This window comes from Dipteris shenzhenensis, chromosome 27 (assembly GCF_047967505.1).
Source record: "Dipteris shenzhenensis isolate YYH24624 ecotype China chromosome 27, Dip_SZ_1.0, whole genome shotgun sequence".
NCBI lineage: Eukaryota > Viridiplantae > Streptophyta > Polypodiopsida > Gleicheniales > Dipteridaceae > Dipteris > Dipteris shenzhenensis.
In genome coordinates this window covers 48,057,207-48,083,210 of record NC_141622.1, presented here as the reverse complement: position 1 = coordinate 48,083,210, position 26,004 = coordinate 48,057,207, and the positions used below count along the sequence as shown (strand labels likewise).

Below are 26,004 nucleotides of genomic sequence, written 5' to 3'. Positions count from 1 at the left end.
ATCCGATGCATACAGTCTCGCACGCCCACTTCAGGAGAGGATTGGACACACAGTACTAGATGGGTTTTCACCACAGCCCACCTCAGGTCTCCCTCTTCCCCTCTTATGGTTGCTATCCTGAAAGCATGGGCCAGCTTCAGGAGTACTCTTCGCAGGATTCCCCCATCCATCCGTGAAGAGATTGAAAGGCAGCCTATCATGTGGAATGACAGGATTTTGGATGAGCTTGGCAGACCACTTGGAGCTTCTCCTTATATGCAGTGGCTAAGATGGGAGAGGGGCCCTGCATCTACAGTGGGAGCATGGAAAGCCTTCGGGAAGCTTCCTGTAGACCAACAGGCCCAGATGGTTCTTAATCTCAGAGGGAGTGCAGGGAGAGTCCAATAGATTGATGCAGCCTTGTCCTTGGATTGGGTGGACACAGATGACATGCCTATTACTTGCTCCACCTGGATGGGGGCATTTTCCAGATTGGGAGTTCCTTTACAGGTGATTGCTTTTCTTGACCCACATGAGGATGCCTTAGTATTTGATGTTTCTTCAGGGGGCAGGCTGTCCAGATCCACATACGATATCTTGTTGGAGGTACCGTTTCAGCCAGTCAGGATAGTGGGCTTCATGGAGCATGGCTCTCTTTCACAGTGGTACTTGGATCCTGACCCGCTTCTCCTTGCCCTTGGCTCATGGAGGCTGTGGCTCTATGGAGGTGTCCCAATTAAGTTTTTGCAGTGGGACCCTGGGGAATGGGAATGGATAGATGAAGGGCACTGAGAGAAGGGCATCCCCTTCTTTCGTTACATGGTCAGTAATGCCAGGAAATTCCAGCTCAGCTGTAGGGGTTGGAGGCCCACTAGAGCTCATCATTGGGAGAACTTTCAGATTCCTGCTGACTTGCAGAAATTTTTTTGGCAAAGACTCTGGAAATCCCACCGGAATAGAAAAATCACTCTCTTCTTTTGGCTTTCTATTCATGGTGGGATAGCAGTATACCATTGGAGGTCCAAGTTCGGAGCTGACCCTTCTTGCCCTCGCTGCCTTTCTACTTTGGAGACAATATAGTACTTATGGGATTGCAGATAGGCGAGAATCATATGGAAGGGGATTGCAAGACTTTTCAGCACTTTTGTTCGCCTACCTTTCTATATGACCTGGGGATCAGTGGCTTGGCTTACTCTTTCAGGGCCCCAGGTATTTTTTGAGAGACTTGATTCCTCTTGGGCTCTTCACATCCGACGACACCTTGTGGAGTCGTGCTCTCTAGAGGATGTTCCGGCCACTCTTTTTAGGGCTGCTCACTCCTCGGTCGACTCTCCATGAGAGATCCTAGCTAGCATTGCAGCATGGCACATTTGGAGAGCCAGATGCACCGAGGCTTTGGAGGGTTCTTAGGTTCACCCTTCTCAGATCTTGGCCAGTACTTGGACAGATACGATACACACTCTGATGGCCATTTGGGCGACCATGCAGGGATCATCTCGAGCAGCCTCCTCCAGGAGAGTTACTTTTCTCAGAGATTGGAGAGACTCTCCCTTCTTTGCTGAGACGTCTACAGGGTTGAGATGGCATTTTCAGCCTCAACCTTGGTTTCTTTCTACCTCATTCCTTTGAGGTGTTTTTTATTACATGCTTAGCATGGTGTATTTCTGCACAGAGCTTGCTCTAGTGGGTTTCTTTCTTACTTAATAGAAGTCTCTTTTTTGAAAAAAAAAAAAGAATAGGCACACCCTTTGGCACGAAGCACCAACCTATAAAAGGGTACCTAGAGGGCCTAAAAAGGGCAACCAGCCCTACACCCAAGGCCTAACCCTAGACTACCCTAGGTACAAGGCAACCCACGTTTTAATTTTTGGCAACCACCCAACCTAGGCAGCCAAAAACAAATGATGATTCCCGTTAGACACAATCTGTATGGAAATTCGTCACGCAGGTTCACCTCTCTTTCACGCCATATGCCACTCTCAATCAGCCGATTTGCTGCCCTGGTTTCCAGCCTGTCTTTCCTGGCCTAGATCATCAGCCCTTGCTGCCCGCAAATCAGCTAGGAAGCGAGCAAAGCACATCCCTCAAGCAGCTCCAAATGCAACGATTTGCTTCAGCCTCTGCCAGCGAATTTCTTCTGAGTCTCTACTGCTTGTGACCAGCAGCCTTGCTGCCCCTTTCATCTCGAATCAAACCAGCCTGGTGCCTGCTGCTCATCACGCCACCTTAGCCTGTGAACAGCGGCTCTTTTCTGCCCTCTAATTCCGTCTAGCCAGGCCCGGTCCTGTTTACCCCACAGGTACTTGCCACGGATTTCAACGCAGGAAAAGCGCGCCAGGTTCCACGCAATCTGCAACACACCTCTGCCAATGCCCTATCTGCCTCGAAAGTCTGGCCAGGCACCTTTCTTCTTGTTCACACTTCCACATGGACTTGCAAAGACAGCAAATGGACCTCCGAGCAGAGATTTTCATGCCCTTCTACGCAATTAATTGGCAGATCTAAGCTATGCCAGGTGGATTCTTTCCATTCTTTCCTCTAAGGATTCTCTTACTTCGACATCATGTCTCTTTCTCGGTACGATGTCATACTTGGACAACAGTGGCTCTACGATTGTGATCCATCAATCAGTTTTCGCAACGATACTACCTAGTTTGTCCACCAGGGGAAACTTAGTGGGTTCGTAAATGTCAAGTAAATACTTCACTTCTGTTGGTTACAGCAGTAGAGGAGACACCGACAAAGGATCCTCCTGAGTACCTCAACCAACCTTTTTTCCAGCCTTACTTGGATATTTTTCCAGAGGAATTGCCAAAGCAGTTACCACCTCGACGACCAGTGGATCACCCAATCAAACTTATTCCTGACAATTATCCACCGTCGAAACCTCCTTATCGGGTTTCTTACACTCAAAATGAAGAAATCCAAAGACAGTTGACCGAACTACTCAACAAAGGTCACATTCGGCCTAGTCGCAGCCCTTTCGGATCTCCTGTACTACTTGTGGAAAAAAAGAATAAGTAAATGCGCCTCTGCATCGACTACCGAGCCCTCAACAAGCTCACTATCAAAAACAAGTATCCATTCCCTCGCATTCATGACCACTTCGATCAACTTCTGCACGCAACACAATTTTCAAAGATTGATCTTCGTTCAGGTTATCATCAAATCCGCATACGAGAAGGCGATGAGTACAAGACAGCTTTTTGAACAAAGTATGGACACTATGAATGTTTGGTTATGCCTTTTGGGTTAAACAATGCCCCGGCCACATTCATGACACTAATGAACGACATCTTCAGGCCTTTTCTCGATAAGTTCGTCATCGTTTACCTCGATGACATCGTCGTTTTCAGCAGATCCCTACATGAGCACAAACAACATCTTCACAAGTTTTTGAAGTTCTCCGAATTCTCTCTACGTCAACGTTGAGAAGAGTGAGTTCTTCAAAACTCAACTCGAATATTTGGGACATGTTATTTCAGCTCAAGGCATCTCTGTGGATCCCAAGAAGGTCGACGTAATCCGAAATTGGCCTACTCCTAAGAATGTTCATGATGTCCGCTCTTTTCTCAGATTGGCAAACTTCTACCATATGAAGGTCTATCAGTTTTCCGAGATTGCAGCTCCGATGTCCGAATTATTGAAAAGCACAACAATTTTCCAGTGGCTTCCCGAAACAGAGTATAGTTTCCAACAACTCAAGCAAGCACTCACTACCACATCTGTTATGGCTATTGCTGACCCAAACCTTCCGTTTGAGGTCATGATTGATGCTTCCGACATCACTATAGGAGCCGTCTTGATGCAAGAAGGAAGAGTTATTGCTTTTGACAGCAATAAACATTCTGATATCCAAACTAGATACCCTGTTTATGATAAGGAGTTTCTTGTCATTTTACATGCTTATCGCTCTTGGAAACACCCAAACCTTCCGTTTGAGGTCATGACCGACGCTTCCGACATCGCTATAGGAGCAGTCTTGATGCAAGAAGGAAGAGTTATTGCTTTTGACAGCCATAAACATTCTGATATCCAAACCAGATACCCTGTTTATGATAAGGAGTTTCTTGCCATTTTACATGCTTATTGCTCTTGGAAACATTATCTCATGGGAGCCGACTCGGTGGTAAAGACAGACCATCACTCTCTAAAGTATATCTTTACTCAGTCAGTAATGAATGCTCGACAAGCACGCTGGGTTGAGTTTCTAGCCAACTTTCACATTACCATTGAGTACATTCCAGGACTACGCAATGTAATTGCAGATGCTCTCAGCAGGTTAACTCTAGCATCAACTATGGTAATCTCTACATTATCTGTGGATGTTCCGAATTCATTCAAAGGGAAGTATCTCAATGATAAAAACTTCGGCACAGTAGTACAAGTTCTTTCGAAAGATCAACCTTCGACTTCCGAACAAAAGATTTTCTCATCCTGTTCTTATATGGACGACCTTCTGTATTATCAAGATTGCGTCTGTGTACCACATGACAAGGATGTTCGACGTCTTTTGTTAAAAGAGCATCATGTAGTTCCTTATGCTGCCCATCCAGGCATCAACAAGACTTACAGGTTACTTAGTGCAACATACTGTTGGCCTCAGATGAAAAGCGATGTCATCAAAATGGTTACGTCTTGCTTATCTTGTCAATAAATGAAAGCAAGCCGACGACTTTTAGCAGGACTTCTTCAGCCTCCTACAGTTCCAATTGAAAGGTGGGAAAGTATTCCCATGGATTTTATTACAACTCTACCACGATCATCCAGAGGTAACAGTTAGATTATGGTAATTGTTGATCGGTTGTCCAAAATGGCACTTTTTGTTGCTTGCAAAAGAAGTGCATAGGCTCCGGACATCGCCAAACTCTTCATACAACATATCATCCGACACCATGGATTGCCCAATAACATCGTCTTCAACAGAGATCCTAAGTTTACCAGTCACTTTTGGATTTCTCTGTTTGAATCTTTGGGTACAACTCTACTGTTTAGTTCAGCCTACCACCCAGAATCAGATGGTCAGATTGAAAGAGTCAACCAAGTTCTGGAAGAAATGCTTTGACATATTACAGCAATATTTTTAGAATTTACCGTGATATTTTCTACACCAGTTCATTATCTCCACTAGGGTCTTCTTTTGAGTGGGAGGGGATGTCACGATCTGTGACATATTCCTTTCTCTATACCTTAGACCTATGGATGGTTTGATGAATGGACACTTGTGGAAGGGTATGCCCTTTCGACGGGAGACTTCCTATGTGGCACAACCCTTCACAAGAGACACATTCTATTGAAGAGACACTACCATTGTAATGTACCCTCTCATCAAGGGTCACACCCTTCACAAGGGGTACAAACCTCTTCATGCACATACACTTTGGAGTACACACCTTTTCATGTGTGACTCTTCACTCTCTATATAAGAGAGGCCCAACTGTATGGATGACACGCTACAAACACTCAAGCAATACAAATATTCCTTGTTCTCTGCTATTTCAGTCTCTTTCCTGTTCATTAGCATATTTTAATATAGTAAATCTAGGATTTCTTACATAAACATTTGTCTTTCTCTTCCTCATCCTTCCCTCTCCCCTCTGGTAGCTGGCTGGGCTTTCTATACAAGTGCTGTCATAGCTCCTTCTTGGGTATGGTCAAGGTACATGGTGTGCTATCCTTTTCAACTGCAAGCTCCTATCTTTCACTAAGAGAAGTAGAGGTCTACCATTCTAAATATAAATTTATACTTTCTGGAATCTTTTGAAAACCCAGATGACGGTTTATGCTTGAGTACTGATGAGAACATAAATGTAGCTTTGGAGGACATGTAGTGCTGGAATGGATAACAATGTCTGGGCATGTTTATGACCCTTTCTTTCAAGAGCCCTTGACAATTGCAATTTGTGACTTCAAGGTTGAAGACACAGAGGCCCAAGTTGAGTAATGGTGAATTCAGGGTTTGCAAAGGCAAACTTTAGGGCTTCATGGTAGATTAGGCACGCAGTAAGAATTGTTTGTGCGCAGTAGGAATGTGTTCAATGGTTAACCTAATCATGTTTGGGTAAGAAGGATCTCCCATTTTCCATTGGGAGAAAAGCATGACTGAACACACACATGCATGCATTTAGCCTCTATACCAGGAGCAGCATAAGATATTATGCCGCAAGTTGAGTGCTTCGCCAATTCAAGTACTTCTCCAAAGCTCCAACAATTCGTAGGTTGCCAATATTAAGTCTAATGAAGGAAGCAAATCCAAGAAGTTAAAAAAGAAGACTTGAAGAAACAGTTGACTACGTCACTCATTTGGGAAAGAACGAAAAGAAAGCAAGTGTTATCAATGTGGGAAGATGTGGACGCTTGACCCTATGTCCAAGTGCAAGGCAAGGACTGCTTAAGGATGGTAAGCACGATCATAGAAGTTTGCAATTCTGAAACAGATCCCACTGTTGATGAATGTGAGGATGTTGACAATCGGGAAGCTGAAATTTCTGATTCATTTACTGCTGGACATGAACAAAAATCCTTGTACTTCATTCCCTCTTGATACGGGTGGATATTTGAGCAGTAATTATGTTAGTGATAATTGTTCTGATTTGGAGCCTGATAGGCTAAAGCAGTCACAATTAGACTTGATTCTTTTGAACATGTCCCAGTCTTTCATTAATTATGGATATAAAGATAGAGGCAAGGTTAAGGATCGGACAAGGGGGAAAATGTCTAAAACAGCCGTGGAAGATCCAAAGCCTGGTCAAATGTGGAACATATATGGTAGGGGATATATTGAAGTCGATTCAGCCATGAATGATGAGGATTGTGTTTAGAGCCTTGTTGACAGGTTTTCCTTGCACTTCCAAGGGGAAAGCATGATCCACCTCCCTAATTGGTGGTAGTTCATTAGGCAGGTTTGAAACTCATCTGTGAATCTAGAAAGGAGGGGTTGCATATTATAATCATCCACATGCAAATCACTGCCCTCCTCTAGAATACCCTAGAGCATACCACATCGTTCTTGAGGTCCCTTGCCACCCTTTTGGAGATATGACTTCCATAGTAGGAGTCTTGATACTATGGAGTCTTGATCCCATCCATTGGACTTGTTTGGTCTACTGACAAAACTTCATGTATAGCTGCTCAAAGCTCATGGAAATTTTCTTTCTTTCTTTCCACGAAAGAGATTAAGTATGAAAAAAACCCGCGTGAGCAAGCTTGATGCGGAAATACATCATGCTGGGCATGAAAAAAAAACACTCTAGATGATCAAAAAAACTCAAAAGAGCTGGAGAGAAACCATGGTTGAGGCTGAAAATGCCACCTCAACCTTGATGTAGTCTCTAAGAAAAAAGGGGAGCCTCTCCATTCCGTAAGGAATATAACCCTCTTGGCAGAGGCTGCTCAGGAAGACCCCTGCATGCTCGCCCAACTGGCCATGAGAGTGTGAATGATATCAGCCCAAATACTGGCCAAGGTATGAGAAGGGTGGACCTGTGATCCATCTAAGGCCTCTGTGCATTCGGCCCTCTAGATCTGCCAAGCAGTAATACTAGCCGTATCTGCCAAGCAGAATCCACATCAGTATGTACTGGTCTATATTGGGAGATAGGCACATCCTGCAGAGAGCAAGGCTCAACTAGGTGTCGTCGAATAGAGATGGCCCAGGAAGCATCCTACCACTTATAAAAAATCTGAGGTCCTGACAAAGAGCACTGATCCCCAGCTCATGAAGAAATGAGAGGGAATAAAAGTGCTGAGAATCCTGGCAGCCCCTATCCAAATGACTCTTGCGTGTATGCAGTCCCATAAGCAATGATGAATCGACTCCTCTGCAGACGAGCACCTCAAACATGTGGAGTCTGCTCCAAACCTGGATCTCCACTTGTTCACTGCAATCCCTCCATGTATAGAAAGCCAAAAAATGAAGTAACCTTTCTATTTCTTTGGGATTTCCAGAGCCTTCTCCGAAAGACTCTCGGCAAATCTGACACCTGATAACCCTCCCAATGAGGGGCTTTGGAATGTCTCCAACCTCTACAACTGATGTGGAACTTTCTAGATTTACAGACTGTGTAACCAAAAAGAGGAAGACTCCTCTCTTGGTTCCCTGCAACAATCTATTCCCACTCTCCGAGGTCCCATTGAAGAAACTCTATGGGGACTCCTCCATATAGCCACAACCTTCATGAACCCAAAAAAGAGAGACGAGGGCTCGGATCTATATGCCAAGCAGAGTCCTTGCCCTGTTCCACAAAGCCTATGATCCTGACAGGCTGAAAAGGCATGCCCAAAAGAATCTCATCTGAGGACTGCCACTTGAGTGTACTAAATTAAAAAAGAAGGCATTCTCTTGTGGTCCCAAGAAAATGACGTGAAGAGGAATACCTGTCATCGAGAAAGCCCCTATCCAAGGTGAACAAGCCACATGTGCTCATGGAAGTTTTCCTATGTGATGTCAATCAATTACCTCCCAAAACAGTTCAACTGGTCCCATGTCTAGCCAATATAGATCATCACAAAAGACATACTCTTCAAAAATCTTTGTCTAGTTGACAACACTTAGAACTAGTGCTGAAATTCCCATTGGCCAGCTCTACTTTTAGCCTATGCTTCATATCCATGGTTGGGAGTCTCCGAGTTGTTGAAATTGTGATAGCTACCACAGCTCACAAGAATGTATATATCTCTACCACGGATGCTTCCTTTTAGCCTTAAAGTTTCTACCCCTTTTGGGCCGATGAGAGCCTCTTTGGATATGGAATAATTTCTATTGGGTGTCCCAACATAGATTGTCTTAAGTGCGAAAAGAAGAGGTTGCAAGTCAAGTACATGAGCTCTTGGACAAACACTTTATAAGGCATAGCCAATCCCCTTTTGCATGCTCGGTATTGCTTGTAAAGAAAGAAGGATGGCTCATTCAAGATGTGCATTGAATATTGGATCTTAATAAGATCACCATTAAAAGTAACTCGCCCATTTGAAGGGTGTACAACTTATTGGATTTGCTAAAGGGTACAAGGTTCTTCTCAAAGATGGACCTTTGTCGGGTTGTCATCACATACGAGTGGGCATGAGAGGGGGTTCAGGTAGATGCGATGGAGGAGAGGGAGGCAGGGAGGTAGGGATAGGAGGCGACGGGACTATGGGAGTTGGCCCTACAACCGGCCCTATAGCCGGCTGAACCTATCTCGGGGAAGCTGGAGCAGGATTTTGTTGTGGTAGAACATTTGAAGGAAGGTTGAAGAACTCCTCCCTCACTAGAGAGGTTGGCGCTCAAGTGGGGCCTCAGAAACTTCAACATGCTGGGTGGAAAACCCCTCCACTCAAGGCCTCCAACAAGACCTCCTCAAGGAGGATGTTCGGGTCATCCGCTATCGAACACACCTTCAAGACTGCATTGTCGGAGAGTATTGAGGTTGTTGATACCAAGAACTTAAGCACTGTCCCAAAACAGGTTCCAACAGATGGGACAATGGGCTTATACTCCTTTGCAAGACATGGAAAATAGGGAGTGATTGGTTGGTAGCCAGGATCCCAAGGTAGCTTTGAATTTAGGTGGGGTTTTTCCTTAACGCAAGTTCAGATCATACATGCTTCCTAAGCCCTTTGCCTTTTTGGCAAAATTCAGGGATCATACAATATCTCATAAAGAAGCCTAATCCTGAGGGAAGATTTGCTAAGTGACTGTTTCTCTGAGCACTTCTTGAGCTAGTGCATAAGCCTGAGCATTTCGTTCTCTTTACTTGCAAATGTTTCGCCTCCCCTTGCAAGGGCTTACATGTTTTGTTGTGCACCTGCCAAGTTCCTTACATATTTGGGGGGGGTAATGGTGGGGGCGGGGATGATTCAGATGATGCAGATGTGCCACAAGGTGATGATACGATCTTCTATGACATAACTCAGACAGGAGGCATCTTGATGGATAATGCACGGGGGAAGGACATCATGGCCTTCATGCGCTCTGTAATTGCTAACAACCACAGAGATTGCTTTATTCACTACAAAGAGCAGCCAAAAAAGTTGGCTGATAAGACCATCGCTGCTGTACGCTCTAGGTATCCTAATACCCCCAATGTTCAGTTCACAGATAAATGGGCAAAGTCAAAGATTGTTATTATACTTGCCAATAAAAGATCTTCGCTTAAGAGGCAGGCACTAGCCGAGATGGCCAGGAGAGAGGGAGGTCAACCACCAAGGGGCCAGCCCCACACCGCTCACAAGCACCTGTTGATCCACTCGCCCCTCATATCAACTAACTCCTCCTCCTCCACTCTACTATGTTTGGGGTTGACTCACATCTGTAGAAATCTATGACATGTTGCTATGCGCAATCTATCTCTGTCCCTGTGGCACCATCACCTTCTGCTCTTCTCTGATCTATCTCAGTAGGGTCTCTGTGTCGCCTCAATCAATAGAGACTAATGCAGACCTGATTATGAAAGTGGATCAACCGAGAGAGTGGCCCAAAACCGTGCCCCTCCTCGAAAAGGCACGGCGTCCTCCAGAGGTCTCATAATAAGCTCGGCAACAACGTAGGAAAAGTTACTCTGTCTAGACCTCCTTAAGTGCGCATAACATGCCAGTCCACTACTCTCTAGGTAGGCCTACGGCTCTCCTTGCCTCGATCCTCAGCTGATGGGATGAGACCTGCGTCTGTCCACCAATGGCAATCCTTAGCTCATGTGAGACTTGTCTATCCTCCAGGTACTTGAGTTTTACAACTATTCCGGATAGAATCACTCACACCTCTCTCAGACCTTCAGCTCCAAGTACTCTCACAGACACTTGATGAAACCCTCACATAGATAAAGATCTAGATAGACAACAAAAGAGAGAGAGAGAAGCTGAGAGTACATTCTTCCACAAACTGTGGGTTAACAAGGCTTAGTGTGAGCACAAAATGAGCTCCATAAGGGTGAGGAAAAACTCTATTGATATATCTCCTCAGTGGACTCTAAGAGGTGCTATCTTTTGCAGACTTCAGTGCTAGAGTGAATGAGGAAATGGGGGGGGTAGGAGGGGCCTTTTGTAGCCCAGGTCCAAGGCCTCAAGAAGCAACCAGGGGGGCTGACTTGCCCTGCTGCACCGACCCCTTGTAGCATCCCAATAAACCACCCAAGAGTCAGCCCGTATGGCCAACCTTGGTTGGTCATCCTTGATACTCTCAAAAAGTGGTCGCGATAGAACTGGATCTTGGTGGGGAATTCCTGTTTCCCCTCCCCAGTTTGTAATAGAGTAGATCTGACCTTACGATTTAGGTTGATCTCATCTCATGGTATAAGGCATCCAAACTATATTGGAAGGGGGGGTGTCGGTCCATTTGAATACCCTGACTAGTAAACCATCTTAAAAGTGAGGTTGACACCCATCTTGTGGTGATCAAAGCTTCATCATTAGCCATAGGGGTATCTCCTGCTGCTAGTCCTCTAACAAGGACATGTAGGGGCTTACTGTTCCGTCTCTTATCCTCTTCTAGGGCATCAGATATGGACTCCTTTTTTGGGACTGATGCACCATTATTGACCACCTCTATCCATTCCAGCAGCTCTGCTTTCGTTTAGTGTTTCGCTGTGTGAATTCAGCATATTTTCCTCGCATGGTGGCCTGCATAGCTGCCATTTCTTTTCTGAGTTTTGCATTTTCAGACTTCAGCTCTTCCATTGCTATGAACGCCAGCTCTGGTGTCCCTTTCGTTTTTGGGAGCTGTTTTATCTCTATCCCCATAGCTTGCATCTTGTCTTTTATGCTGGTTTTTTCTCTTTCCCATTCAGCCATTTCCTTCTCCCATTCTTTTTCTCTTGTTCTTCTTCTTGCTTCACTCTTCCTGTATCTTTCCCCCTTGTTTCTTGACTTCACCCAGTATTTTGTCTACGTCTTTTCTCAGCTAGCAAGGCCATGTTTGTGGCTTCCAAAATGTTGATTTTCTCTTTCAGAACCAAACAAATTTTGTTATGGGCAATGACATCAAAGGTTGCCTTATGTGGCATCCCCGCCATGTATGTCGTCATAGCATTGCTCCCCCATGTATCTTCCACACAACCCCATGTCGACATAGTTCACACAATGCATACAATTCTGGACGTCGTTTCTGTCTTAAAAAAGGCTTTGATGACGGTTTCCCTTTTTACATAACAAAATATTATGCTGTACTCTGTTTTCTGTTTTACTGACTTCCTTACATCCTACATTAGTCTCCCAAGCAGCATTTCACATTGATTGTAGGCTTCGGAGGGCTAGGGTGCAATTGGGGCAGCTCGTACAGATGGAGCAGGCCCTTGTAGGCACCTAGAGCAGTACAAAGAGCTTCGAAATCTGAAACTTTGTGGTCCAGGTGGGCTGATGCAGGTCTGGAATTGAGTCTTGATAGGTTCTTACAGGTTCTTGGAGGCTTAAAGCTGAATCTTGGACGTCTGGAGCACCAAACTTGTTTTTAGCAAAATAAGCGAATTAGCTAACTCTTTTTCTGGCGTAACCAATAGCAAGTCATGCAGGCCTAGGGTGTCTTGATGCTGATGGCGCAAAATCGCAACTACTTCTTGGGCAATTTCTTGGCACAAGCCAAGGGGCAAGGTGGAACATCCTGGGGGCTGATGGAGCAGCAGGATCGCGGGCAGGATGAGAAGAGTTGGGCTGTTGGAGCAGGCCGTGATCAGGGTGGAGCAGCCAAGGGAAGAGAGAGAGAGAGAGAGAGAGAGAGAGAGAGAGAGAGAGAGAGAGAGAGATTGATGGTATAATGCTGATGTTTGGCTAGGCAAATTATCTGGAGAAGCCCAGTTTTCCAAACTTGAACTTCAATATTTCTCATCATGGAGACTATGTTGCAATAGCCTCCGAGCCACTTTGTCTTGTGGGGTTGGATGTTATGGTGCATGATGTTGAAAGACAGGAAACTGTTCAACAATACATAAACAATTTTAGGCCATGTTTCACTGAGCTGGAGTGGGAGAATATCAATGGTGTAGGACCTGCATCTCAACCCTTGCTTGACCAGTTCAATAGGTATTCCCAAATGTTGTTCCTTGGCAGTATGGGTTTCATATTTGAAAGTCTTTGTTTTTCTTGGTATCTTGTTGGACTTCAAAAAGGTGCAAGCAAATAGTGTATGTCTTTGCGACAACAAATTTTCTTCGAGTTAGAGTGTGATGAAGGCATATCGGTGATCTCAAAGAAGCTCTTTTTGTACAAATCAATTAATGGATTTTCTTTCTTTTGGGACTTCACTAGGCATTGGTGCATGAAAGAAGCATACATCAAGGCACTGGGAGTAGGGCTTAGTTTTGATTTGCAAAGGGCAGAGTTTTATTACCGAGAAGGTGATGTTTGGAGTGATATTGCTTACTTACGCCTTGATGGACAAGAGAAGGATGATTGGTGCTTTTTCCTTCACCAGCTTGAAAATAATCACTGGGTAAGTGAGATGCTTCCATACTCATTATGACACATTGCAATTTTCAAAAATTTTAAGGCTTAATGTGGGCAAGAAAGAAAGAATGAAAGAAAGTTATTAAAAGTTTTCAAAAGACCGAAGGGTCTATGAGACTTAAAAACCCATATACAATTAGCTGAATGGGTGGAGCCTCTATGCGGGCATCTATTTCAAGGAAAATGCAACGTAAACTTGAAAACACTAGTGCAAAGTCTGAAGTGTTTGAACTCACGGGGAGCAAGGAAGCTATAGTGTGGCCTCATTGTGGTGATACGTTGGATGCTGGCGGAGGAGTCAAGTCCACGTGAGGCTCCAATGATGTATGGGGTTATGGCGGCATAAAACTTGTGATAGAGCGTTGGCAACAATCTGTTCACGTGGTCTGCCATGGTCTCCTAGCTGTGGGCCTGTGTCGGACAAGTGCCACTCTCACACCCCTCGGCCTTGCCTCTAGTCTGGTGAACATGGAAGGAAGATCCTTGCCTAATTTGTGCATCGACACTTGGATGGGTCTGTCATATCTCTTGCTCTAGACCTTGGCTACGGCATTTTTAGAGAGAGAGAGAGAGAGAGAGAGAGAGAGAGAGGTATTGACATCCTTGGAAGGCCTCACGGGCCTATGGGACAAAGTACAACAAGAAAATGAACTCATACTGGCCTTTGTGGGCTTTAGCGAAGCGCGGGCAAGGGCCCTTGCTGAGTACTATGCTAAGCTCAAGAGCTCAAACTCAAAACGAGAGAGAGAGAGAGAGAGAGAGAGAGAGAGAGAGAGAGGTATATTAACGTCTTCAAGAGACCTCGCGGGTCTATGAGACAAGATACAAGATATATGTAACCCATATAAGCCAATGTGGGCTGAAGCAAAGGGCTCACTAAGGCCCTTGCTGAGTGCCAAGTGCTAAGACGTCAAAAAGCTAGTACAAAAATATAGTAGGAAAAAAAGAGAGCAATCAAGTACTGCTCAGAACCAAAGCTCCAAGTACATGTGGAGGCTCTATATAACCCGACTCCCTGATGGCCCTTTGATGTGATGCAAAGAGCTCATGTATATCTGTCTGTTGGGCTGTCTCCCGCGGTGGCGGGGGGCGCGCTCTCCTGGATCTCTGTAACCGATGGGCTACATTGAGAGCAATGCCTCGTCTCTGGCAGTCCCCTTTGAGGAGGGCTGAGATAGGTCAAACCTCAATCGTGTGTGCTTTGGTTGTCCCACGTGTCGTATGTGGTCTCCGTGTCTCTCGTCCAGCCACATCCTGGTGACGAGTCTCACTGTTGATCCATAGTGCTCTTGTCTCCTCGAGCTTCCCCCCCTCGATCTCATTTGGTGCTGGCTCGGATGCGTAAAAATCAGTGATGCATGTCTGTGCTCGGTCTAGCGCGGTGTCCTGAGACATCGACTGTAGTAGCTGATCTCTGGCCTGCTGCACAAGGGAATCTCTGTGTCTCCGCATCTTAATCAGGTAGAAAGAAAGAAAGAAAGAAATTTTATTAGAGTCTTCGGAAGACCGATGGGTCTATGAGACTGAAAGAAAACCTGATACAAATCACAGTAAGGGTGGAGCTACTGAAACGAGCATCATCACCCGTGCTGAACCCTAAGTCTGATCATACATAATCAAATACATCTGGATGTAACAATGAAAAGAAAAGAAAAGAGCCCAATGCAATCCTACTCGGGGAAATGTATCAGTCGTGTGAGTGGTCCAAAGTGGTATCGCCCTCGGATCTCATAGTAGGCCGGACAAACACATAGAAAATGCTCCTCAGTCTCGACCTCCCCCATCGTGCATAGTCTACATACTCGTTGCTCTCTAGGTATGCCGGCCGCTCTCCCAGCCTCAATCCGCAGCTGGTGGGACGAGACTCGTATTTGTCGGATAGCAATCCGTAAGGCGTGTGAGACTCTCCTATCCTTGAGGTACTGGGACCTGATGATGAGACCATGCTCCGATATTCTCAAAAAGTGGTCATGATAGAACTGGGTCTTGGTGGGGAACTCCTGATCCCCTCCCCAAGTCCGAGATGTGTGAAGCTGGAGAAGATCTAACTGTATGATACGGTTAATCTCATCATGTGGAAGGAGCTCTGGTGGTGCATCCATGCCGTATTGAAAGGGGGGGAGCCTATTCATTTGGATACTGTGGCTATTAAACCATGTGGACGCCCCGCATACCATGCTGTATGAAAGCCTCTCTCTGCCAAGTGTCAGGATGACTCCAGTGCCAGTCTCGGTAATCTCCACTGAGGTAGGGCCCAAACTCTGTGGAGAAAAGTCACAGTTTGGAAGAGGACGTCCACCTGGAGAGGTGTCATGGCGAACCTTGCCTATATGAACTGATGGGGAACTGAAGGCTTACTCCGAATCATCCTAGATCCCATGATCACATGTAGCCTCTCAAATCCCTTCCAGTGAGTAGCTGAAAGCTCAGTCGGTCTCACGAGAGTGTAAAGAAGCCAGCCCTTCGTCGGTGGATCCTGGAAATGCGCTTGGAAGCATTGTCTCTCTAATCGGGCCAGGGCTGCCTTCCCTCGTGTGAGTCCTACTCTGGCGGCATGGGTCATCATGAAGCTTGGTCTCGTGAATACTGCCCCTAGGTACGTGTAGGACTGCACTATCTCCATTGGCTCTGCTCGGTAAGTGAGACTATATCGACATCGATGTCGATGAAGCACTGCTTGGGATGTGTTGAAGATCATAACCTTGGTTTTCCCAAGGTTGACTGTAAGGTCCCTCTCTTTGCAGAACATCTCCAAGGCCTCCAAGTGTTTCTGCAATCCCTTGGCTGAGGACGATGAGGACTATGTCATCTGCATATAGTAGTATCTGTACCATCAAATCAGCCAATAGGGAGCCCTCTCCTCCTAGGCGATCAACAAAGGATGTGATCTCATCAACGTATAGTCCGAAGAGAGTCGGTGAGAGGGGGCAGCCCTGCTTCACCCCTATGGTTCTCTCAACCCAATCTGATAGCCCCCCAGGAGCGCGGACTCGCCCTTTGACGAACTCGTATAGACTCATCACTCCCCAGATCATGACCTCTGGGAGATGCAACTCTTGTAGTCGCCTAATCAGGCGAGAGCGAGGGCCTGTGTCAAAAGCCTTCTGAAAGTCCACGAAGCAAGTGTAGACCTTCTAGCGCCTCGACTTCGCCTCCTCGATGATGGCTCTCAAGGTAAAAATATGGTCCAATGTGGAGTGTTGTCTCCGAAAGCATACCTGCCTAAGAGCCCCCTGTCCATGGTTCTCTGTATAACTAGTGATCGCCCTCTTCCGTATCGATCCACAAATCTTAGCCATAGTGTGGCCAATCATGAAAGTGCAGTAGTTCCAAGTATCCATGGGGTCCCTTGCCTTATGTATCGGTACAATGGTGGTAGTGCTCCGAGTAGGTGGGAATCCGTGACATATTGCATGGTTGAACAGGTGCGCCAGACGTCCTGTCCATGTGCCAAGTGCTCTGTACGTAGCCCCTCATGGTCTGGTGCTCTCCGGTTGTGTAGACGAAGGAGGGCATTCCTCACATTCTGTGCAGTGAACAAGTGACAAGTAGTGGGTCTGGGCATAGAGGACATATCTGGTGGCATCTGACCTGGGATGTCATATAAAGAGCATTCATATCTGTGCCAAATCTCTAGGTCCGTGATGGGAATGGGTTGTTTCCCCTTTGATAGGAGTCCCGAGCTGATAATCGGGTCTACCCCTCGAAAGGATCTGACCACCTCATCAATCGTGTAAGTGAGAAAAGTCCGCTTCTTACGTCGTGTCATTTGACGTGAGATGCGATGCACTTCAGATAAGGTCAGGTGTCCTAGGGCTTGCTCGCGTGTGAGGTGAGCTCTCATCTCCTTACATTCATCATCGTACCAGGGGTTCTGAGGCATCTTCCCAATCGGAGCATTTGTGGGTTGAGTCATTGGGAAAGATATGATGGCAGCCTTGTGTACCACTGAAGCTAAAGTGGCTGAAACCTGAGCAAGATCTACCTCCGCTCCATGTAGGGTTGGAAGCTCTCGAGCTAAGTGACTCATGTAAATTGGATCGAGAGTCCGGTCAACGTGAGCATGGGTCTGAGTGGGCGCATTGAGGACTCTCTCTGTGACTGGCCTAGTAGTGGAGATACAGAATGTCAGGTATGAGTGATCAGCACCGAGTGGGGGAGGGGGTACTACAAAGTCATGAATTTGAGATGCAATGGCAAGGGAGCCCATCAGGTAGTCCACTGTGCTTGTCCGCCCTCCATGTGGGAAATAAGTGAGTCCGTTGGATGATGGCCATCTGTGAAGGCCATTGTATATGATCAGATCATATACTGCTCCTATCATCCTCTCTCTCCTTCCCTCTCCTGTTCTCCTTCTTCCTGTGCCCGCGTTCCCGTCCTGGGCAGCAGTTTCACGGACGGAGCTTTTTCAGTGTTTGAATCGGCCCTTTCACTTCGATTGGCGAATGGATCCCCACTCAGCCAATCTTCGTCCACCTCCACCGGCCGCGAGAACCGTCATTTTCTCAAAAGACGAGTTGCTGCAGCTCGAGAAAGATGTGGAACCAGAAGGATCCACATCACTTTTCGCCCGCATCTTTGGGTCACACCCTTCCAGATCACAGGCCAGAGACTGGATGCTGGCGGCATTACCAGGAGATCTCGCCCCACACCTCAGGGATATTCGACTTTTGGGACGTGGATTCTTCCAAGTGGTTTTCGACTCCCACGAGTCCACAGCCCTTGTTCTCAAAGCTAATCCTCTGGCTTTGGGTTCGACGAGGATTTTTCTTTTGCCCTACACCTTGGGCTTCAATCCGGTCGAGGAGGATAGTCAGGTCACATCACTGTTCATTAGATTTCTTGGTCTTCCTCAGGTCTACCATTGACTTCTTGCTACTATCGGAGCCACATTCCGAGTGGTCACTGAGATCCCCTCCCTTCTTGGCTTGCCTTCTTCCTCGGCAGAGGCAGTCAGAGCGGACGGGGTGCCTCGAGTTAGAGTCATTGTCTCTGACCCTAACATCTCAGATGACCACATCTTGCTTCAGCGCCCAGATGGCTCTCTCTTTCGACAGAGAGTCGAGATTGGAGGTAGACAGGACCAGTGCAGGATTTGCAGGACCCTTGGGCACTTTGCTAGAGATTGTCCAAGGAAGAGAAAAAGACCCAAGAGGTCTTCTGGTGCGGCTCCTTCACGTACTACCCCAACTGCACCTCCCCAACGCCATGTACCACGCACTCCGGGACCACTAGGAGCAGCAGGGCGCCCTGCTTTGCGCACCCCAGGACCACCAGGGCGCCCAAAGCCCGCAGCACACCTAGTATCACGATGGAGAGCGATCAGAGTGGCTCCCTTACCTCAGGAGGAGACCTTTGGTCAGGTTCAGACAGACGCCATCCAGACTCCAGAGGTAGATGCTGTTGCAGCCCCAGACTCTACAGTTCCACATCAGGAGGGGCCTTCAGATGCACCAGTACCAGCCCCAATCACTTTGGTTTCTGATCATGAGGGGGCTACCGATACTTCTTCCCCACAGATTGTTCCTACCACAGTCAGGACGTCCGAGGGAATGCATGCACAGATGAGGACTCCAGATTCCTCTTCAGCCTTGCCACAGGCCTCCTCAGCCCCCAGCTCTAGTTCTGCTGATAGAGAACTGGCAGGTCCTTCTCCTCCATCTTCCACGAGTGCAGGTCTTCTTCGCACTACTCGGCCAGACTTGCTTCTCAGGAACTTTTTTTTGGCACGGGCAGACTCGGCGACTTTCATGGATGAGGAGTTTGTGCCCTCCACCTTAGGGGTCCCAGTCATTGGGATTCCTTTTAATAGGACCTCCCCCTCAGTAGGTGTGGGGATCCTTTCACCTGTTGAGTTTCGTGCCCTCAGCAGGAGTGTTTCGGCCCAGGGGAAGCTGGTCTCCTCTACTTGGACGGGTAAGCCTTTTCACCCAGCATCCTCCTGTCGATGAGGATAGTCAGCTGGACATATAGGGCCTAGGCGGAGTTCCACACCATTGCCGTAGGCAGCTGATCCGGAATTAGCTTCATCCAGGTGTCACTGGAGGTGCTATTGATATCCGGAATCCTGGATGAAGCTGATCCGGAATCAGCTTCATCGAGGTGTCACTCGAGGTGCTATTGATATCCTTCTTATCTAGGAACACAAGTTGGATGCCAGTGATTGCTCTAAATCTGGCAAACTTCTTTCAGGACATGCAAAACATGAAGGCATGATTATAAAGTTTGAGGAAGGGGAGGTACTTGCATTTCTGTCTCTCCTTCTATTTTACCCTTGGTTGCTGGTCATGGTATTATCTCCTCCTTTAGAGCTTGATGGATCATTATTTTGATTGGAGGGCGTAAGATTGGTCTTCTCAATCAGTATGCCCCCAACAACAGAGGGGAGCGAGCTCCTTTTGGAAGGAGTTACTATCTTGGTCCCCCCTTGCAGATTCTTGGATCATTGGTGGCGATTTCAACATGGTTGAGTTGCCATCATATAAAAAGGGAGACAGACATGGTGGAATTCATTCTTTGGAGAGGACAGCCTGGGATGCCTTTCTCTTCAGTACAGTGGCAGGGACACTTGGCTTGATGATGCCTTTCATGTTATGCCACAGTCACTGCTGTACTCTTGGTCGAACAGAAGAGTACACATGCCCATCCATGCACGTATTGACAGATTTTATGTAGACGATTGGACACTTGACAGAGGCGGATTTGTATGCATTTCTATTGGGGCTACCACTTCAGATCATTTTTCAGTGGTGGTTCAAATTCTTGAGCCTCATCAGAGAGGACGCTCTGCCAGTGTCAGGATTCCAGATGCCTTTTATGCAGAGGAGAGCCTCATGGAGGATATTTTACAGATTTGGGTTTCTCACATACAAGGTGGAGTTGTCCGCCCATCTCAAGTAGCTGCAGCCTTATCCGGAATTAGTGACTATTAACACAGGGCAGTATATGCATTACACTGTTGGTTGATTTTGTCAGAGAGATTTTCACATTGCATGCTACCTCAGTGTTGAGGTGTTCTTCACTTGGTTCAGGTGTTAGATCAAGGGGCTTTTGCCCAGATTTTGTTTGATAGCACTTGGGTTACCGACAGAGATCTTCAGATGCATTTTATCCCCTTGGCAGAAGGGTGATTGCTTGGGATTTATCCCATTTTCTGTTGCAGGTTTTGTGACAGGCTGAAGTGTCATTTTTTTTTGGGTGTATGCCAAGTGGCTTATGCATATTAACTCAGTGCAATACCTCATCTGAGGTGGGAGAAGTGATCAGTACAGCCAGTACAGCAGTGTTTACAGCAGTGTTTTGTGTTTTGTCAGCCAATGATGCACTGTTAAAGCACTTGTGGAACAGCTGCAGCATTCTGGATTTACTGTTTATGCCTATTTGAGCACGGTACAGTGTGTCAGAAGGTACAGTGATTGCAGGGACATTTACTGTTTTGCTGCAGATTTTCCTGACAGTAAAAAACAGCACTATTGTGAGTGCTCCTGGCTCTTGATAGAGCAGGTTTTTTCTGAGAAATCAGAATTTTTATTCAGTCTTTTTACTTCCAGGGATTCAGATACTTTCCTTATCTGATATGGCATCAGGGGAAAGTGAATCTTCAATTCTGAACATAAAGAAACTGGAAGGAGCACACAATTATGCATTATGGGCAGAACAGTGCTTGAATGTACTTCTGTTAAAGAAGATTTCTAAGCCCATAAGGGTGAAGGGTGTCAAGCCATCTGACATGGCAGCTGATGACTGGGAAGAGCTTGATTTGTCCGCAAGGGCAGCTATCATGCTCACTATTTCTGATACTCTTGTGTTCAATGTTCAGGCTGAAAAGACCTCTTATGGCCTATGGCAGAGGCTAGAAGAGTTATATGCCCAAAAGAGCTCAGCCAGTAAGGTTTATTGGTTGAAGAAGCTGGTTGATCTTCGCATGAAGGAAGGTACAGCTATGACCTCACACTTGAGTGAGTTCAATGCCATCTTTACACAGCTTATTGCACAGGGATTGAACCTTGATGAGGAGTTCAAGGCTACTTTCTTGCTGTGTACCCTCCCTGAGAGTTGGGACACTTTCAAGACCACCCTGTCAAATTCGAATGTCACTCTTATGTATGCTGATGTAGAGAGATCTCTCCTTATGGAGGAGATGAGCAGGAAGAATAATGCGAGCAGCAAGTCTTCAAATGCCTTGCAGGTACAGGATAGAGGCAGGACTCAGCAGAAGGGGAGATCTGCTAGTAAGTCCAAATCCCGCAGTCAGTCCCATGTCAAAAAGGATATTGAATGCTTTTATTGTGGCAAGAAGGGACATGTGAAGTCTAAGTGCTTCAAGTTCATACGGGATCAGAAAGCCAAGAAGGCTGAAACAAAGGATGCAGGCAATGGAAGCAAAGGCAAAGGCAAGGCCAAGGCAGATGACTTGGATGCAGTGAATGTTGCAGCAGAGGACAGTGACAGTGACATACATGATGTTTTATGCTCTTCTGCTGTAATAGCACATGCTTTGGTTATTGATGGCCATGACATGCACACCTGGCTCTTGGACTCAGGTGCTTCTTTTCATGTTACTCCTCATAGGGAGTGGTTTACTTCCTACACAGGTACTTATGGAGTTGTTCATCTTGGGAACAACTATGCATGTCAGATTGCAGGGATTGGCAGTATACAGATAGTATTCCCTGATGGACGCATATTTATGCTTGATGGTGTCCGCCATGTGCCGCAAATCAAGAAAAATCTGATTAGCACTGGCTTGTTGGATGACAGTGGTTACCACACCACATTTGGGGATTCCAAATGGGTGATTACTGATGGCCAGGCTGTAGTGGCTGAGGGTTTTAAGAGTGATACCTTGTACCCTCTTTATGTTTCCAGTGTGGGTAATCACGTTGTTGCCATAACCGAGCTGCCAAAGGTTTCATTGTGGCATAGCCGGTTGGGACACATGTCTGTTAAAGGAATGCAAGAACTGTCACGTTTGGGTTATCTGCCGTCTCTTTCTTTTTCAGATTTGCCTACTTGTGATCATTCCATATTTGGCAAGCATTCTGTGACTCCTCATAAGAGGAGAACTCCCCAAAATAGAGCACCGCTTGATCTAGTGCACACTGATTTGTGTGAGATGCCACAGTTATCACTAGGGGGTGCAAAATATTTTATTACTTTCATTGATGATGCCACACGCAAAGTGTGGGTCTATTTCTTCAAGCATAAGGGCGATGCCTTAGATGCTTTCAAGAGGTTTGTCGCTCAGGTTGAGAATCGGACAGGTCGTAGGCTGAAATGCCTCAGATCCGATAATGGGGGTGAGTATGTGTCACATGCTTTTGTGCAGTTTTGCAAAGCTAAGGGCATCAAACAGGAACTCACAGCCCCTCATAATGCATCTCAAAATGGTGCAAGTGAGGGGATGAATCGAACTATTCAGGAGAAGGTTCGATGTATGTTGTCTTATGCTGCATTACCCCATGGCTTTTGGGCAGAAGCCGTGCAAACAGCAGTTCACATTATTAACAGGTCGCCAAACAAGGCTTTGGAGTTGAAAGTGCCAGAGGAGGTGTGGTCTGGCAAACCACCTTCATATAAGCACTTACGTGTATTTGGCTGCGAGTGCTTTGCTCATGTACGCAAAGAACTACGCACCAAACTGGATCCAAAGTCTATCAGATGCATCTTTATGGGTTATGGTGACGAAGGTGAAATGGGGTACAGGTTATGGGATCCCGTTAAACGGAAGATTATACGCAGCAATGATGTCATCTTTAAAGAGGATAGTGTACACAAGGAACCCGTGCAACCTGTGGAATACAGGAGAGTTATTTATGATGATGTTGGACAGCAAAGAATGCCCATTTATATGCAGCAGCAGGCTGCTGCAGATAACCCTGTTCAAGAGGGTATACAAGCTGAAAATCAGCCAGATAATTTTGCCAATGATGCACCACCGGATATGCCAGCAGATGGGGCTGTAGAACAGCCAGATATGGTGGTACAGCCACCCGTCATGCATGACGAACAGGCTGGACAGCAGCCTAATCCGGAACATTTTGTTAGGAGGAGCACCCGTGTACAACGGCCTCCTGCCAGGTTCGTTCCAGGAGCCAATAATGTGGCTGATTTTATCATGCTGACAGATTGTGGTGAGCCTTCCAGCTTCAAGGAAGCTATGGGAAGAACAGAGAAAAAGAAGTGGGAGAAAGCCATGCAGTCAGAAATGGACTCCCTACTTCAAAATGATACATGGGACTTGGTGCAGCTACCTGCAGGCAGAAAGGTTTTGCCATGCAAGTGGGTTTACAAAGTCAAAGTGGATTCAAATGCTTTACCGAGGTATAAGGCCAGATTGGTTGCCAAGGGATTTAAGCAGGAGAAGGGCATTGACTTTGATGAGATCTTTTCCCCTGTAGTCAAGATGACTACTTTGAGAGCAGTGTTAGCTCTTGTTGCTCATGATGACATGGATTTATGTCAGATGGATGTGAAGACAGCTTTTCTTCACGGAGATCTCCATGATGAGATCTATATGAGTCAGCCAGAGGGATATGCTATTAAAGGGAAAGAGCAGCTTGTGTGTAAGCTCAAGAGGAGCTTGTATGGACTCAAGCAGGCGCCAAGAGAATGGTACAAGAAGTTTGATGCCTTCATGCAGTCCCAAGGGTATCATAGGTGTGAGACCGATCATTGCTTGTACACCAAACGGGCAAAGGATGGCAGTTTGATGCTACTCATTCTATATGTGGATGACATGCTTATTGCCAGTAAATCTCAGCATGAGATTAGTGCTTTGAAGAAACAACTGCATAAGTCTTTTGACATGAAAGACTTGGGTGATGCAAATCATATTCTTGGCATGCGGATTACTCGTGACAGGTCCAAGGGACTTTTGTTTCTATCACAGAAGGATTACATTGACAAAGTACTGCAGCGCTTTAAAATGGAGGGGGGGAAGTCTATTAGTACCCCGTTGCCTCCACATTTAAAACTCAGCAGTAAGGACAGCCCCAGATCAGATGATGATAAGGCTGAAATGGCCAAGGTTCCGTATGCATCTGCAGTTGGATCTTTGATGTATGCCATGGTTGCCACTCGTCCGGATATTGCTTTTGCGGTGGGAGTCATCAGCAGGTATATGGCAAATCCAGGCAAGCGGCACTGGGAAGCAGTGAAAGGTGTCTTGAGGTATCTCAAGGGTACCAAAGACTTGTGCATATGCTATGGTAGGCAGGATGCATTGGTGCATGGTTTTACAGATTCAGACTATGCAGGGAATGCAGATAACCGGAAGTCTACTACCGGTTATATTTTCACATTTGCAGGAGGTGCTATATCATGGGTATCTCGGTTGCAGAAATGTGTTGCACTGTCAACTACTGAAGCTGAATATGTTGCAGCCACTGAGGCTTGCAAGGAAGCAATATGGCTTACTCGGCTGGTGGGAGACTTGGGCATTACTGGAGATATGCCAGTTTTGCATTGTGATAGTCAGAGTGCTATCATGTTGGCAAAGAATCCGGTCTTTCATCAGAAGACCAAGCACATAGATGTGAAATATCATTTCATCAGGGAGGTACTGGAAGACAAGCGACTTGAGCTTGTGAAGGTGCATACTGATGATAATCCTGCAGATTTGCTCACTAAGAGCTTGCCTACAGAGCGGTTTGCACATTGCCGCCACATCATGGGATTAGGATGAGACCATTCTTATTTTATGGTCTTGTATACAGTAACTGTATATTGCTGTAATTTTTATTCTTTTCTCCCCTTTAGGCACATTGGCCTTTAGGTGGGAGGTTGTTGGGGTAAAGGCACATTGCCACCCCTTTATCAAAGATAAGACATCTATGACTGTCTTAAGACAGTCATAGGGTAAAACCTAATCCTAATAAAACTAATGAGTTTGTGGTGTGGCTCATCACTTCACACCCGCACACTTGAGTCTTCTCTCTCTCACACTCTCTCCCTCTTGCTCTTCTTCCCCCTTCTGGCCCTTCAATCACTCTATTAGTATGCGGCTATAGGTTTTTCTTCCAGATTTGAGACATGACACACAGATAGAGTTTGTGCATGGCATAAGTATTTTCGATAATATTTTCTCATTTTGGGAGGCCTCAGAATGGGCCATGCAGAGCGGCCAGAGATTGGCCATTCTACTCTTGGACTTTGAGAAAGCTTACGACAGAGTAGACTGGGATTTTTTAGAGGATACTCTATCTCGCTTTGGTTTTTCAGATGCATGGATTAGAGGAGTATCCTCTCTCTACAGATCAGCCCATAGCCATTTGCTCATTGGGGGGGTAAGAGGGGACAGGTTTCAGATTTCCAGATCCGTCCGCCAAAGATGTCCTCTTGCTCCGTTTCTTTTTCTGTTTGTGGCGGAAGCTATGAGTATCTACATTAGATCTCAAGCTGATATTTATGGGCTGAGGCTTCCTATCCGCCGGGAAGAAGAGCTCTTGGATAGTGAGTTGGCAGATGACACGGCTGTTTTTTTGGATGCCTCCCCTAGGGCACTCACTTCCTTCCGGACAGCCTTGGATTTGTTTTGCACGGCTGCAGTTGCACACATTAATTGGCATAAATCCAGTGGTTTTTGGATTTGCGAGGATGACACCCCGGATT

The 26,004-nt window shown here is 46.3% G+C and overlaps 1 protein-coding gene across 4 annotated transcripts in view; it reads left to right on the top strand.

Moving 5' to 3' along the window:
* LOC147884413 (uncharacterized) overlaps positions 1-26,004 on the top strand; it is a 119,985-nt gene that overhangs the window by 41,280 nt on the left and 52,701 nt on the right. For all 4 annotated transcript variants that reach the window (XM_087398675.1, XM_087398677.1, XM_087398676.1 and 1 more), the window contains 2 exons: positions 12,722-12,969; positions 13,195-13,378. In XM_087398675.1, the coding sequence (XP_087254801.1) occupies positions 12,722-12,969; positions 13,195-13,378 (432 nt within the window). The remainder of the gene's footprint in view (positions 1-12,721; positions 12,970-13,194; positions 13,379-26,004) is intronic.